This window comes from Leucoraja erinacea, chromosome 4 (assembly GCF_028641065.1).
Source record: "Leucoraja erinacea ecotype New England chromosome 4, Leri_hhj_1, whole genome shotgun sequence".
NCBI classification, from domain to species: domain Eukaryota; kingdom Metazoa; phylum Chordata; class Chondrichthyes; order Rajiformes; family Rajidae; genus Leucoraja; species Leucoraja erinaceus.
Genome location: NC_073380.1, coordinates 27,959,810 through 27,974,566, shown reverse-complemented (window position 1 = coordinate 27,974,566; position 14,757 = coordinate 27,959,810). Strand labels below are relative to the sequence as shown.

Sequence of the window (14,757 nt, the reverse complement as noted above, 5' to 3'; positions counted from 1 at the left end):
TTAATCCTGCACATGTGATTTGTTGTCTTTAGCTTTAATTCAGGCATCTGCTAAGAACTTCCACACTCAGAAACCTAAATAGAAGCCATTATTTATCTCCCAGGAATGAGTGGTGTGGAATTTTTGCTTGCTCTCCCTGATTCTCGATGTAATGTTTATCTCAACAGTGCTATCAACAGCATCATCAATGCATAACTTGCCTATTCCTTTGTTGCTGAGTATGCAATGAGGTCTGCTTGATGTGTTCTGGAAATGGTGTCCTGAATGGATGGCTGTGATGGATGTCTGCCACTGGCAGGAGAAAACCAATCTACGATGAATTGCTAAATAAAGCCTGGCAGTTGCAATCAAGGGCAAATGCAGGATAGAGGATCAAGCCAGTATATTAATAGTTCAAGTGTATCTGACCTTGTTGCTCTGGGCAGGGAAATAGAAGGGAGTGCTGCTCAAGTGAGGTGCAGTAGTTTGAAAAGTAGTTCATTTAAAACTAATAAAATAAATTAGTGTTGGAATTTGGTCATTAATCATTTGGGATAGAAACATAGAAACATAGAAATTAGGTGCAGGAGTAGGCCATTCGGCCCTTCGAGCCTGCACCGCCATTCAATATGATCATGGCTGATCATCCAACTCAGTATCCCGTACCTGCCTTCTCTCCATACCCCCTGATCCCCTTAGCCACAAGGGCCACATCTAACTCCCTCTTAAATATAGCCAATGAAGTGACCTCAACTACCCTCTGTGGCAGAGAGTTCCAGAGATTCACCACTCTCTGCGTGAAAAAAGTTCTTCTCATCTCGGTTTTAAAGGATTTCCCCTTTATCCTTAAGCTGTGACCCCTTGTCCTGGACTTCCCTAACATCGGGAACAATCTTCCTGCATCTAGCCTGTCCAACCCCTTAAGAATTTTGTAAGTTTCTATAAGATCCCCTCTCAATCTTCTAAATTCTAGAGAGTATAAACCAAGTCTATCCAGTCTTTCTTCATAAGACAGTCCTGACATCCCAGGAATCAGTCTGGTGAACCGTCTCTGCACTCCCCTCTATGGCAATAATGTCCTTCCTCAGATTTGGAGACCAAAACTGTACGCAATACTCCAGGTGTGGTCTCACCAAGACCCTGTACAACTGCAGTAGAACCTCTCTGCTCCTATACTCAAATCCTTTTGCAATGAAAGCTAACATACCATTCGCTTTCTTTACTGCCTGCTGCACCTGCATGCCTACCTTCAATGACTGGTGTACCATGACACCCAGGTCTCGCTGCATCTCCCCCTTTCCCAATCGGCCACCATTTAGATAATAGTCTGATAGATAATAGATAATAGATAGTTTTCATTATCCACTGAAATGGGCCTACCAAGCAATAAAGCATAAAATAAGATTACAGTGCACTGAGATGTCTTCATCGTCACTGAAATTAAAATCTTTCTCCTGTTCCCAACAAACTGGTCTCTAATTTACAATCAAACAGGAGTAAATTGGATTAATTATTGAAATATGGAAAATGTTTAAATATAATTTCAGCAAATTAAGCTTGGTCTCTGGCAAAAGGCAGTGGTTTTGATACTAATTGTTTTTTAGCCAATTAAATGGCAATAATTCTGTGACAATTTGAACTTAACCACATATAGAGCTACACCTAAGGCAACGTTTCGTCGCTGAACACTGCGTAGATTATAAGCAAGGCAGTGTGTGGACAATGTCTCCAGACATTGGGTTTGGACCAGTATCATTTGGGCTGTTTTTACATTACGTACTATGCCTGAATGTAACCTTGTTTATTTGCTATTAATTAAATAGGAAATTGAAGGCTTAATATTGGTGAACATTGATGAAGGGACAATTTCATTTTCAAACTTGGCAGCTACTGAGCCAGATATACCTGAAATGCCTTCACAAGCTGCAGAATGTTTTGCACAAAGGTAAATACAGATATGGTTACTTGAACAACTTTTCATCGAGAATGTTTCAGTAAATCGGACAAAATTTAGAATGCTTTAGAATTTTATGAAATATTAGTTTTTATGAGACAATATGTAGCGATGTTACAAAACTTACCTTCAGCGGCGCTGCAGTTCTTCCACTGGCCGTGTGCGCACTTTGGCGCCTTTGGTGGGGGGGTGGGTTAAAATGCCGTTTTCTGCTGCCTGTCGGAGGCGGACTTCCTCGGTTTGCTAGCTGCTGATGAAAAATTGACCGGACTTCCGTTCTCGATATGTTTTTTTTTAAATCGCTGGACAATTTAATCGCTGGATTAAAATAAAAAGCTACTTCTAACGCCTACAACGTGACGGATCTCAAGAACAGGACAAAACACGGTGTAAGTCGTCTATTTTACATATATACTTGCTTCTTGGGATGGCTTTAATCAAATTTTACATTGCAAAAATGCAAAAACACTGCCCCATACGAACCGGCAGTGTTTTTCCTGCTGATATGGGGTTCAAATTCACCGCAAATGCAATGTTCCAATCGATCACGTTCCAGAAAAGCTCACTCGCAAGATGATTTCAATGCTCTTTTTTTTGGACAATCATGTCATAAGAACATCTAAATCGTCTATATTTTGTGTTATTGTCTATCCATAGTCAATATTTTTATACTAAATATCCGTTTTAGTCCCATGTATTGTGCAAAAAAAAAAAAAAAAAAAAATTATATTGAGTGGATGTTTCTAGATTAATTTATGGGAATTAAACATCAAATTCCTTCCATCTGGCATATGAATTAATGACAGTGAGATTTAAAAATCATGTTATATTGGGAATTCTTGTGTGAATGGGATTAGTTTGTTATTTGGATACTTAGGCTATTTTTAAAAAAAATCTTAAGAAATGGAATCTACAGGACATTCTTAATGGGAAAGTAGTGGACAGAAAGGCATGTCATGCGTGGTTTGAAGAGCAAAAACTTGTAGCTTACAATGCCAAAATTGAAATGTTGAGGAAAAACAAGGTGTACAGAGTTGCTTATTGGTTACAATCTGAGGAGTATGATGATGCTACTGATTATGATATGCCAATGTACCAGCTAGCATCTGATCTTCTCCATAAAGACTTTGTCTATTGCTAGAAATTGTAATTTATTTACCTATCTGTTACGGACTTACAGCATATAATACAATAATATTAAAGTTCTGATCTTGAGAATATCACATTTTTGAATTTTCAAGGCAGTCTTGGTGTTTATTACTATTTCCGTCACAACGGTCAATTTTGTAATTGACTACAATTAGATAATTAACTAATTATATGCTTTATTTTCGGGTCATCCAAGTAAGATGTTTTATATTTGTTTCAGAATGCTTCAATCTACAATAACTGACATTTTTTTTCAGTTCTCTTAATTTTTAAGAAAGTCATGGGCTTTTGACTGTCCTCGATCACAGCTTTTAAGTTCAGTCAATGGAAAAGCAATAGGGAACAAGGTGCTAATTTCCGAGTATGAAAATGGCCATAACTTTTTTTAATACTGAAGATATGAAAGTGAATTAGGTAACAAATTAAACTTCTTTTTATGCTTTATCCGATGGGATAAATTGCAGACTTGATTTTTAAAATCTCAACATTTTGTAACATTGCTACAATATGTGGTATGGTATTTGAGATTTGCAGGTTATTTTAGTAATACAAATTCAGTAGGTCCATTAAAAAGTAATTCACGGTGCTGTAGTGGCGCTACATGATGGCCACTAGGGGCGCCGCATGATGGCAGCCTCTGCCTACAGTCTGTCTGTTTTTCCATCTTTTTTAAATTTTTAGTCTGTTTAAAAAGTATGTGTTGGCGTTTCTTAGTATTTTAATGTGGGGGGAGGTGGGTAGGGTAAGGGGGAAACTTCCTGGCGAGGACATGACTATTCTCCGAGTCGCGTCTTCGCCCCCCTCCCCCCACCCTCCCCCTCGCGGCCTACCGACTGGATTGGCGCGGCCTTTCCTGCCAAAGACCGGACCAGAGCTGCAGCAGCGGCGCAGCACTGGATTCATCGCTGAGCGGGCGATGCCTTACATGGGATTGCCGTTTGAAGCACCGGAGTGTTGGGCCTGTTGCTTCTACATCGTGTAGCTGTGGTTGCGGAGCTCCCCGCTGCAGGCGCTGCTGACTTCAACATTGCGGAGCCTGGGGTCCTTTGCCGAGGGCCGTCAGTGTGAATCTCTGCCCAGCTTGGCCTGTGGACTTCAGGAGCTGCTGTCTGTGGTAAGAAGGTGCTGATACGTAAGTCCAAGCCGCTGAGGGTGTTCTTCCGTTCCGACGTCGGAGTTCCATCATCCCGGCGAGAGGGCCTGAACATCAGGCCACTTGTAGCGGCGACTGCGGAGGGCTCGGGAGGCCCCGACCACGGGTGACCAACAAAGAGGAGGATGACTGAACTTTAGTGCCTTCCCTCACAGTTTGATTCTGCTGTGTGGCGATGTTTATGTTAAAGACTATCGTGTTCTGTGTTCTGTGTACAATGGAAAACTTAGGGTCACCTCTACAGACTGAATGCACATGTTCCACAAAGCGCTCATCTAATCTGTGTTTGTGAACACCAAATGCACACTAGATTAGAAGAAGCACAAGTGAACCACTACTTCACCTGGAAAGACTGTGTTTGAGTCGGAGGTTGGGAAAAGATGGTGTGGCATGTGTTGTATCACGTGCACTTTAAAGAGAAAACGCTTATCCCAGCTACAAATATATGCATAGAATTTAAAGTTATTATTACAGCATTCTTTTTATGTAGTAGAACATGTTGTTTCACATCGATTTAGTTCCTTTAAGATTTTTTTTGCATAATTATTCATTTCTCCTAAAACATGATTTCTATGACAATAATCAAAATAGAAAAACCTGGAAATTGTGAGCTCAGGCCTGTGGGAGGAGAAATAGTTAACATTTCAAGTCAAAGATTCTTCATCAAAATTGGGAGGGAGACAAAAGAAGCTTGCTAATCCGCAGGGAGGGGATGTCTTTAATAGAGTAAAACCCGAGTGATCACACAGATAAGGTGCAAACGAGGGTGGATGTAAGCAGGAGAGCGAGAACATAGACAAAAGACTATAGGAATTGCTAAATGCTGAGCAGGAAAACATGCCCAGCAGTTCATGCTAGGCACATCCACCACTACCATAGGAAAAAAGATAAACCTGAGCTAATCTCACAGATAGATGATTGATATAGAAATAAGTAGTTACCTGAAGGTATTGAATTCAATGTCATGACCAGAGGGCTGCTAAGTGCCCTGAGGGAAGATGAAAGTAGATAAAAATGCTTGAGAAACTCAGCGGGTGAGGCAGCATCTATGGAGTGAAGGAATAGGTGACATTTCGGGTTGAGACCCTTCTTCAGACTGATGTGGGGATAGGGAAAGGGGGGGGGCAGGAAGAAGAAAGGAAGAGACAGAGGCAGTGGGCTGTGGGAGAGCTGGGAAGGGGAGGGGAAAGAGGGAGAAAGCAAGGACTACCTGAAATTGGAGACGTCAATGTTCATACCGCTGGGGTGTAGACTGCCCAAGTGAAATATGAGGCGCTGCTCCTCCAATTTATGGTGGGACTCACTCTGGCCATGGAGGAGGCCCAGGACAGAAAGGTCGGATTCGGAATGGGAGGGGGAGTTGAAGTGCTGAGCCACCGGGAGATCAGGTTGGTTATTGCGAACTGTGCGTAATTGTTGGGCGAAGTGAATAGATCACCAAGAGGCGTCAAGAAGTGAAGATGAGGTGTTTTTGTTTTCAACGTTGTGTTCAGCCTCATTGTTCAGGAGGCCCAAGATTGATAAATCAGAGTTGGGGTGGGATGGAGAATTAAAGTGACCGCCAGTGGTAAATTCAAGGTCACATCTGTAGACTGAATGAGATGTTCAACAGAGCAGTAGACTAGGTTAGAAGTAGTGCAAATCAACTGCTGCTTCACCTAGAAAGACTGTTTGGATCTCTGGATGGTGGGAAGGAGAAATGTGACATGACAAGTGTTACATCTATTGCACTTCAAAGGGCCAAAGTTGCTTGTTTAATCCTCACTTCAACAATGAACATTAAACCTATTTTAATGTTTTTTTTTAATAGGTTGCAATTTTCTTAGAGCTTAAACTATTATTTTAACTTTGTTCATTGTCATGAATATTTGAGTTGAGTGAGAAAAGTTATTTGCATAACTTCTTGAAATTACTAACCCTTAAATATATTTTGCATAATTTAATCTTGTCAAACTGAGTTTATATCTGAAGAATGCATCCTTTTTAAAGGAGACCTTACTAAACGATTCTTCTGCTAGAAAATAAATTTACTTTAGTGAAAAAATTATTTTTCTTTTCCAGGATTGAAAGTCTACAATTACATTATGATCTGGAATTATCCCACTTAGGATCCTCCTCAGATATTTCAAATTTACGAATGCGCAGAAGGAATTGGCAGCAGAATTTAAACTTGGCGATTCAGGAGTTATTCTTGGTGCTGGTTGTTAACATGTTCAGGTGTGAATGGCAACTTAGCGTGTTTTATTCTTTATCGGCTTTGACTAATGAACATTCATTTATAACCTTTAAAAATTAAATGTAAAGTCTCTAGCCCAGAAATTACAATGGGGTGTGGCTTCCATCAACTCAGTTGCTTTTTTGGATTTACCAGTTTCAAATCATTTGAATGTTAATATGTTGTTTATACCATTAATACCATTACTTGTGTGCCCAACTTGCCCAATGTGTTATTTTTTTGCTGTGGTTTGACTGAATTATGTGAGATGTACACAGGCAGTCTTGACTTTGAGAGTCACACTATGTCTGGAGCTGTAAATGTATTAGGCCTTAGTTCAGCATAAGCAAACATCCAGGCGAGACCTGGTGGATAAATCTGCCTGAACTCTATGTACGTTGAGTCTGCATATCCTTCAGATACAAAGATAACAGCTAATGATTAAATACAATTTCAAGGGAGTCACGGTGGCACAGCGGTAAAGTTGCTACATTGCAGCGCCGGAGTCCTTGCTGTCGGTACGGAGTTTGTACGTTCTCCCCGTGACCTGCATTGGTTTTCTCCAAGATGTTTGGTTTCCTCCCACACTCCAAAGACGTATAGTTTTGTAGGTAAATTGGCTTTGCAAATGTAAAAAATGTCCCTAATGTGTAGCATAGTGTTAATATATGGGGATTGCTGGTCGGCGCTCACCCAGTGGCCGAAGGGCCTGTTTCTGCGCTGTGTCTCTAAAATTAAAGCTAAAACATGTAGATATGTGGTAGACTATAGGGGTGAAATTTATGCCAATGTGGGGTGAATAAAATGGTTTATGGTGGGTTTAGTGTAAAAATAAGTGTTTAGTGGTTGATATGGACTAAGTGGGCCAAAGGGCCTGTTTCTGTTGTATCTCTCTTGTTTCTAATGAAGGTCCACTAGCGATTTTCATCGCACTCTTGATTCCAGGGCCTTTCGGGATTAACCAGTTTGCCGGACCAACAGAGGTCATGGCCTCGGGTTGGTGAGGGGTAGAGGGCGAGATATTGGCCTACAAAGTTAGATATGGGAATGTATATATTGGCTCTGGTTGCAGGGGGCAAATTTTAACCAACTGATTGGCACGGAAGTCCTGATGAGGTTGAGATCGGCCACCTCACCTGGCTTAGGGGCCACATTTTTGGGAGAGAGGGGGTTTCCAAGTGCACTCTCGTAAGTGTATCCGGATTGAATTGAATTGACAAAATCTATTTTATTGCAGGGATGTATCAGACTATTTAAATTATGAATATCGTGTCTTTAACAGTGAAGAATTTTTGAAGACCAGAACAGTTTCTGACCAGCCTTTTTACAAAAAAGTAAGAATGTGCACAGTGTAAAAATTACACCGATGAACTATGAATGTTTTATGCTTGTATTGCAGACTTCTAGAACTAAATTATTCATATTTATTCTGCTTTCTTCGACAGCCATCTGCTCTAATTTAATTTTGCCTGTTTCCTTGACTCGTATATTAAACAAATCTGCTTTTTCTTGGGTGACAAGATTAGGTTTCTAAAATATTTATGATAAACCTGAAAAACACGAAATGTATTTAGTAGATTAGGATCCCTGGTGATTTGCTATATTGCGATTTACATTTATCATTATAATTTAACTGTTAAAATAATTAAATACTTATTTTGAACACCATCAATTTATTTTATCTGTTCCTCATTTAATTTTTCTCGTTATTTCTCTGTTGTTATTTCTGAAGTATCAGTGTTACAAATTTTCAGCCTGAAAATTGTACAGGGAACTGGTAAGAGTTCACGTGAACCAAGAACATTTTTTCCCCTGTTGCCAGCCGGGCAACCTTGGCAACGTTTTAGGTTGCCAAATGACAGTTTAGGTGGTCATTTAAGATGGCTTGCATGACGCATGCGATAATGTGATAATGCTTCATCTCCTCCTCCTCCCGACCCCGCCCGCCCGCCTGTCCACCCTGATAAGGGCCGCTGCTTGCAAACCCGCGCTTTCAATACAAACCCTCCCGCACGCCGAGGCCTCCCCCTCCCTCCCTCCTCCCAGCCTTGGCGTGCGGGAGGGTTTGTATTGAAAGCGCGGGTTTGCAAGCAGCGGCCCTTATCAGGGCGGGCGGGGGGCGGGAGGAGGAGGAGATGAAGCCGCTGACGCTCGCTGTTCAGCGCCCGTCATTCGCTGCGACCCTTCCTCACCCCGCACCTAGTATCTTTCCCACGCAATACAGCCGTCACCGCTGACACAAAACATCGTGTTTCTTTTCTCCAGAGATGTTGCCTGACCCGCGGAGTTACTCCAGTTTTTTGTGTCTATCTTCGGTACAAACCAGTATCTGGTTGCCAAGCCGGGCAAAATAACTCGGTGTTTAGGTTGCCCGGCGGCGCTTTGAGTGGTCAATGGCACCCGGGCAACCGTTAATTTCGAGCCCTGGTATACTTTGGCAGATTTTCTCACTGACTGCAACTGCACCATTTTTTTTTGGACATAAATCTAATTTTCCTGCCATGATTTATCAAAAGACTTCTTTATTCATTTTATACATCTTTACCTTGATATGTTGGAAAGTACAAATTTGAGGGAGTGGTGAAAACCTTCCTAAATAACAGAATTGATGAGCTTGGGGATCTGGATGATAATTGTCATCAGCCTTTTAAATCAATGGTGCTTATTCAAATAGGTTTTGATCTCTGATTTTGTGATAGATCAAAAAATGTAAAGCAATTGTTTAAGTTGCTTTTTTATTACATTTCATTTTATTACATTTTGTAGGTATTGGAAACCTATATATTCCATTCATTCCTGAAAGCACGTTTGAGTAGAAAAATGGATGCCTTCAGCCACATGGAACTTCGTATCTGTCCTGAAAGTAACAGGTAAACTCAAAAAGATTTGCCTTTGGTGAAGTAATGCAAAAAACAGTCTATTTGTCATACTTGCCTCTTAGATGTTTGGGTATAATTAGCTGTCAAAATTCTCATGCACATTTAGCTCTGACATTCAACAATGAATTTCACATTGTTTCTTTTGAAGAATTGTAACTACTAAAGGTATGTACAGACAATGTAGACCATTGGAATAAATGCTAACTTGGGTAGGCAGGATAAGAAGATAGGTGGAGGGGCATGTTGGGAAAGTGAACTGAGAAGTGGCAGATGGAATATTGCACAGCAAAGTGTGGAGTAATGCATTTTGGTAGTAATAGTAGGAATAAAGGTGTTGACTATTTTCTAAATGGTGAGAGAATTCAGAGGTTCAAAGGGACTTGGGAGTGCTGGTGCGTGATCCCCAAAAGGTTGATTTGCAAGTGGAATCAGTAGTAAGGAAACCGAATGCAATGCTAGCATTTATTTAGAGAGGGCTCAAATACAAAAACAGGGATGTAATGCTGAGGCTTTATAACGCACTGGTCAGACTGCATTTGGAGTATTGTGAACAGTTTTGGGCCATAAATCTGAGGAAAGGCGTGCTGACATTGGAGAGGGTCCAGAGGAGGTTTACGAGAATTATCCCAAGGATGATTGGGATAGGATGAGGGGGGCCTCATTGAAACTTACCGAATAGTGAAAGGGCTGGATAGAGTGGATGTGGAGTGCATGTTTTCACTCATGGGAGAGTCTAGGACCAGAGGCAAATGCCTCAGAATAAAAGGATGCACCTTTAGAAAGGAGATTGGGAGGAATTTCTTTGGTAAGAGGGTGGTGAATCTGCGAAATTCATCGGCACAGAAGTCACAGAAACCAAGTCATTGGATATTTTTAGGGTGGAGATTGATAGGTTCTTGACTGGTAAGGGTGTCAAGGGTTATGGGGACAAGGTAGGGTAATGGGTTTGAGAGGGAAAGATAGATCAGCCATGATTGGATGGCGCAGTAGACTTGATGGGCCAAATGGCCCAATTCTTCTCCCTACAACTTAACTGTCAAATGGAAAATAATTGAGTGATTCTGGTTATTCCAGTAATAAGGTTGGATTCTTCAGAGAATCCTGGGAAGAAATTCTATCATAACTCTCTAGATCCATTAATCTATGCCATATAGTGAGGACAATTATTTTGTCAACGAGTCACTATTTATGCCTTTTATCTAATTGAAGACAATTACACTTGAAAAATAGATTAATTTTTCAGCCAACGTAAATAGGGTGGCGTTTTATACTTAGACGAGAAAAAAATGGAGTTTAACATCTACCTTTCCTATTCAATAATAATTACAGAGAATTGGGTGAACTTAAGGTCGAATGGGGAGAACTCAGGAATAAGAAAGTGGAATCCTATCATGGGAGATACTATAGGCCTCCCAATAGCCAATTTAATTCACAGGAACAGATGTGGACTTTGAGAGGTGGGTGGGGAGGGGGGGGGGGGGGGGGGGGGGGGGCGAGAAAAGGTGATCACAACAATATTTGGCAGATGCCGGGAAGAGTAGATTATAAGCAGCTTTTATCGGGTAAGTCCATATCTAATATGTAGGAGTCATTTAAAGATTAGCTAGTCAGAATTCAGTGCCAACATGTTGCAATAAGGAAGAAAGACGAGGATGGCAAGGTTTGGGAATCGTGGTTGACGAGATTTAGTTATAAATTTAGTTGTAAAAATAAGTAAGAACGTGCAAAGGTTCAAAGGTCTTTTATTGTCATGTGTGCCAATTAAGGTACAGTGATATTCAATTACAAAACTAAACGGATAGGTCTTTTAAGGAATATAAAGGAAGCTAGAAATAACTTAAAACAAGGAATCAGGAAGGCTAAAATTGGGGCATAACATTTCCCTGAAGAGGGGGGTTAAAACGAATCCCGGCATTTTATATATCTGTTAAAAATTAATAATATGGATAGCTAAGGAGAGGGCAGGGCCACTCACAAACAAAGGAGTGAATTTATTTATATAGCCAAAGGAAATGGGTGAGGTATTAAATGAATACTTCCCATCAGAATTCATTAATAAGTCCATGGAGTATAGAGAGATCAGTCCCATGTCAATGCTCTAGAGTTTGATAATGTTGATATTGTGGTGGTTTTGATTGTCTTGAAGAGCATTGAGGTATATACGACCCCAGGATCTACCTCAGGTTATTGAAAGCCACAAGTGAAGAGATCGCTGGCATCTTAATGAAGATTTTTGTATCGTCTTTTGTCACAGGCAAGGACCCAGAGGATTTAATGATAGCCAATATAATTCCTCTGTTTAAGAGGGGCAATAGGGACAAACCGTGAAATTAAAGGCGCTGACATTTTTATCAATGGTAGGGAAATTATTGGAGAAGATTCTCAAGGGGATTTTCTCTCATCTGGCAAAGCATTGACTTGTTTGGGAAAGCGAGCATGGCTTTGTGCTGGAGAGTTTTTGACTGGGTGTATTAAGAAGATGTGGAAGATGATTGATTGAATGTCGGGCAGTGGATATTGTCCACATAGAATTTAATAAAGCCTTTAACTATGTCTTTCATGATCGACTAATCCAGATTGAAATCTATGGAGATTTAACGGATTAGTCAAAATTGGCTTGGCTATAGAACACGGTGAGTGGTGGAGGATAATTATGGAGGATAATTATTCTGGAGTGGCGGTGCTGCCCAAGCAGCTGCGGCTCGCCTGCAATCCGTCTGTATTTCTTCTTTTTGTCTTTTTGTCTTGTTAGATGTATGTTTTAGTCTATTTTTAGTTGTGTATATGTGGAGGGTGGGGAAACTTTTTTTTAATCTCTTCCTTCAACGGGGATGCGACTTTTTCCTTGTCATATCTCCGTTTGCGTTGAGGCCTAACATTGTGGAGCTGGCGGCCTCCAACTGGAATCGACCTTGAGGGCTCCGGTCGCAGAGCCTGTGGACTTACTATCGCGGAGCTGGCTGACTTCGGAGGCTGTGGTGGCACTGTGGCTCCGACCCGACTTCGGAGCTTCGGAGACTTCGGCCGCGGGCCCTGTGGATGGTAACATCAGGAGCTCGCAGGTCCCTGGTTGGTGACCGATTTTCACGGGGCTTTTCATCGACCTCTGCGGCTTAAAATCGGCCGCGGGATCTACCATCGCCCAGCGAGGGTTTCAACATCGAGAGCCTCGATCGCAACAGCTTGACTGCCTGACCACGGGAGAAGAAGCAGGGAAGAGATAAAACTTTTTGCCTTCCATCGCAGTGAGGAGGTGCCTGGAGAGTGTTAAATTGTGTTAATTGTGTGTTTTGTTGCTTTTTACTGTCATGACTGCATGGTACGAAATTTTGTTCAAACTTGTTTGACTGACAATAAAGGAAATTCAATTCATTTTTAGGTCTGACCAATGGCGTTCAACAAAGATTATTGCTAGGACCTCTGTTTGTGATTTATATATTTGGATGAAAATGTAGGTGGGCTAATTAGTAAGCTTGCAGACGACACAATAATTGGAGTTGTGGATAGCAATGAAAAAGCTGTCACACATTGTTGACACCAAACGTTCACCAGGCAAACGATTCACCAAACACATGCGCTCTGTCTGCAGGGCCAACTACAGCTCCTGGCTGCAAGCCACATTCATTTTCTTTCCCATTCCCGTTCTGTGTGATCTAAGCCACCTTCATTGTCAGAGTGAGGAGACACTCAAACTGGAGGAACATCACCTCGTATTTCAATTGGGTAAAGTACAATTCAATGACATGAGCAGTGAATTCTCCAATTGCAATCTCCCCCCCCCCATGCCTTCTCTCTCTTTCTAATCTATCCAGGTTCTCTCTCATACACACCTTACTTTCCACTCCCTCTTGCCCTATCCTCCATGTCACCAAGTTCCTTTCCCCCCTTATCCTACTCATCACCCACCTCCAGATCCCTCCCCCTTTCCCAATGTTATTCACCTACCATCCCTCCCTTGGTTCTACATTTCACTCGCCTTCTTTAGCTGAAGCCCTTGTTACCTTCAGCCTTTGTGATTATCACCATTCTTTTCTTCCCCACCTTATTCATCTGCCATTCAATTTCTCCCTAGTCTGAAGAAGGGTCTCGACCCAAAATGTCAACTATTCCTTTTCTCCAGACCCCCCTGAGCCGCTGATACTCCCAACATGTTGTGTCTACCTCCCTACCTAGATCCACTTATCGCTTGCCAGCTCTTAACCAACCCTTTTTCCTCCCTTCTTTCCGCAACCATCTCCCCTCTACTCCAGCCTTGAAGAATCCTGACACATGTATCAATTTTCTCCCAAATATTCTGCAACAACTAGTTCGAATGTTCAGACGCAGACGTTTTTTTAAATTGCCTTACCTGTGAAGAAATTTAACATCTTTATTGCAATAATGGATAGGATTGAATTTATGGTTCTTGTCCTGTTTGATTATACTTTTAGCAATACTATTACTAAAACTCTCATCTTGACCACTTCCGGTCGACGTTGTAATTAAATTTGCGCAAAAACACTACCATATATCGCTATGATTTTTTCGCCACCTTACTCACCGTATCGGGAGACAGGTGCTGTGTGGTGCCGTGGTCGGTGGCCACTGAGGGGCGTCCCTCCCCTCCCACACACACCCCCACTCCCCTCCCCTTCCCCCTCCCCCCCTCCCCCCACCCCCCCCCCCCCACACCACACCACACCACCCCCCCACCCCCCCCCACACCCCACACCCCACACCGTCACACCCCCCTCCCTCACACACACCCTCCTCCCCTACACCAACCCCGCTCCCCCACACCACCACCCCTCCCCCACACACAACCCCCCTCCACCACACAATCCCCCTCTCCACACACAATCCCCCTCCCCCACACCCCCCCCCCCCCCCACACCATCCCTCCCCCACACCCCCCTCCCCCACATCGCCCCCCTCTCCCACACATCGCCCCCCTCACCCACATCGCCTCCCTCCCCCCACACCACCTCCCTCCCCCACACCACCTCCTCCCTCCCCCCACACCACCTCCCCTCCCCACACCCTCCCCCCCTCCCCCTCCACACCACCCCCTCTCCCACACCATGGTGGAACATTGCATTGGGGAATGGGTTGCATTGGGGGACCAGGCCTCCCGTGTGACTGGGACCAAACGTTTCCTGCTTAGTGTAGTTTCATTTTTTGTCATGATACCAATCTAAATCTTTTTGTTTACAGGAAGATGTTTTGTTTACAGGAAGATGTTCATTTTGATTTTTGAGAGTAACTCCCTTTGTTTTACACTTTAGAATCCATCAGTCCGATATACTACCTTCATAAATTCATTCTAATTCCTTAATTCGCATTAGGTTTAACACTTAAAAACAAAATTATTTTACTTGCCTCATTCACGTTTGTTAACATTCTGAATTGTAAATTCTCCATTGTTGCAAACATTAACATATTGATTGAT

At 42.3% G+C, this 14,757-nt stretch overlaps 1 protein-coding gene across 5 annotated transcripts in view; it reads left to right on the top strand.

Annotated features, from left to right (window-relative positions):
* LOC129696221 (DENN domain-containing protein 3-like) overlaps positions 1-14,757 on the top strand; it is a 92,827-nt gene that overhangs the window by 42,110 nt on the left and 35,960 nt on the right. For all 5 annotated transcript variants that reach the window (XR_008723289.1, XR_008723290.1, XM_055633896.1 and 2 more), the window contains exons 9-12: positions 1,803-1,924; positions 6,297-6,452; positions 7,688-7,784; positions 9,217-9,320. Coding sequence is in view for 3 of the 5 variants with exons in the window: in XM_055633896.1 (XP_055489871.1) it covers positions 1,803-1,924; positions 6,297-6,452; positions 7,688-7,784; positions 9,217-9,320 (479 nt within the window). In the remaining 2 variants the exon portion in view is untranslated. The remainder of the gene's footprint in view (positions 1-1,802; positions 1,925-6,296; positions 6,453-7,687; positions 7,785-9,216; positions 9,321-14,757) is intronic.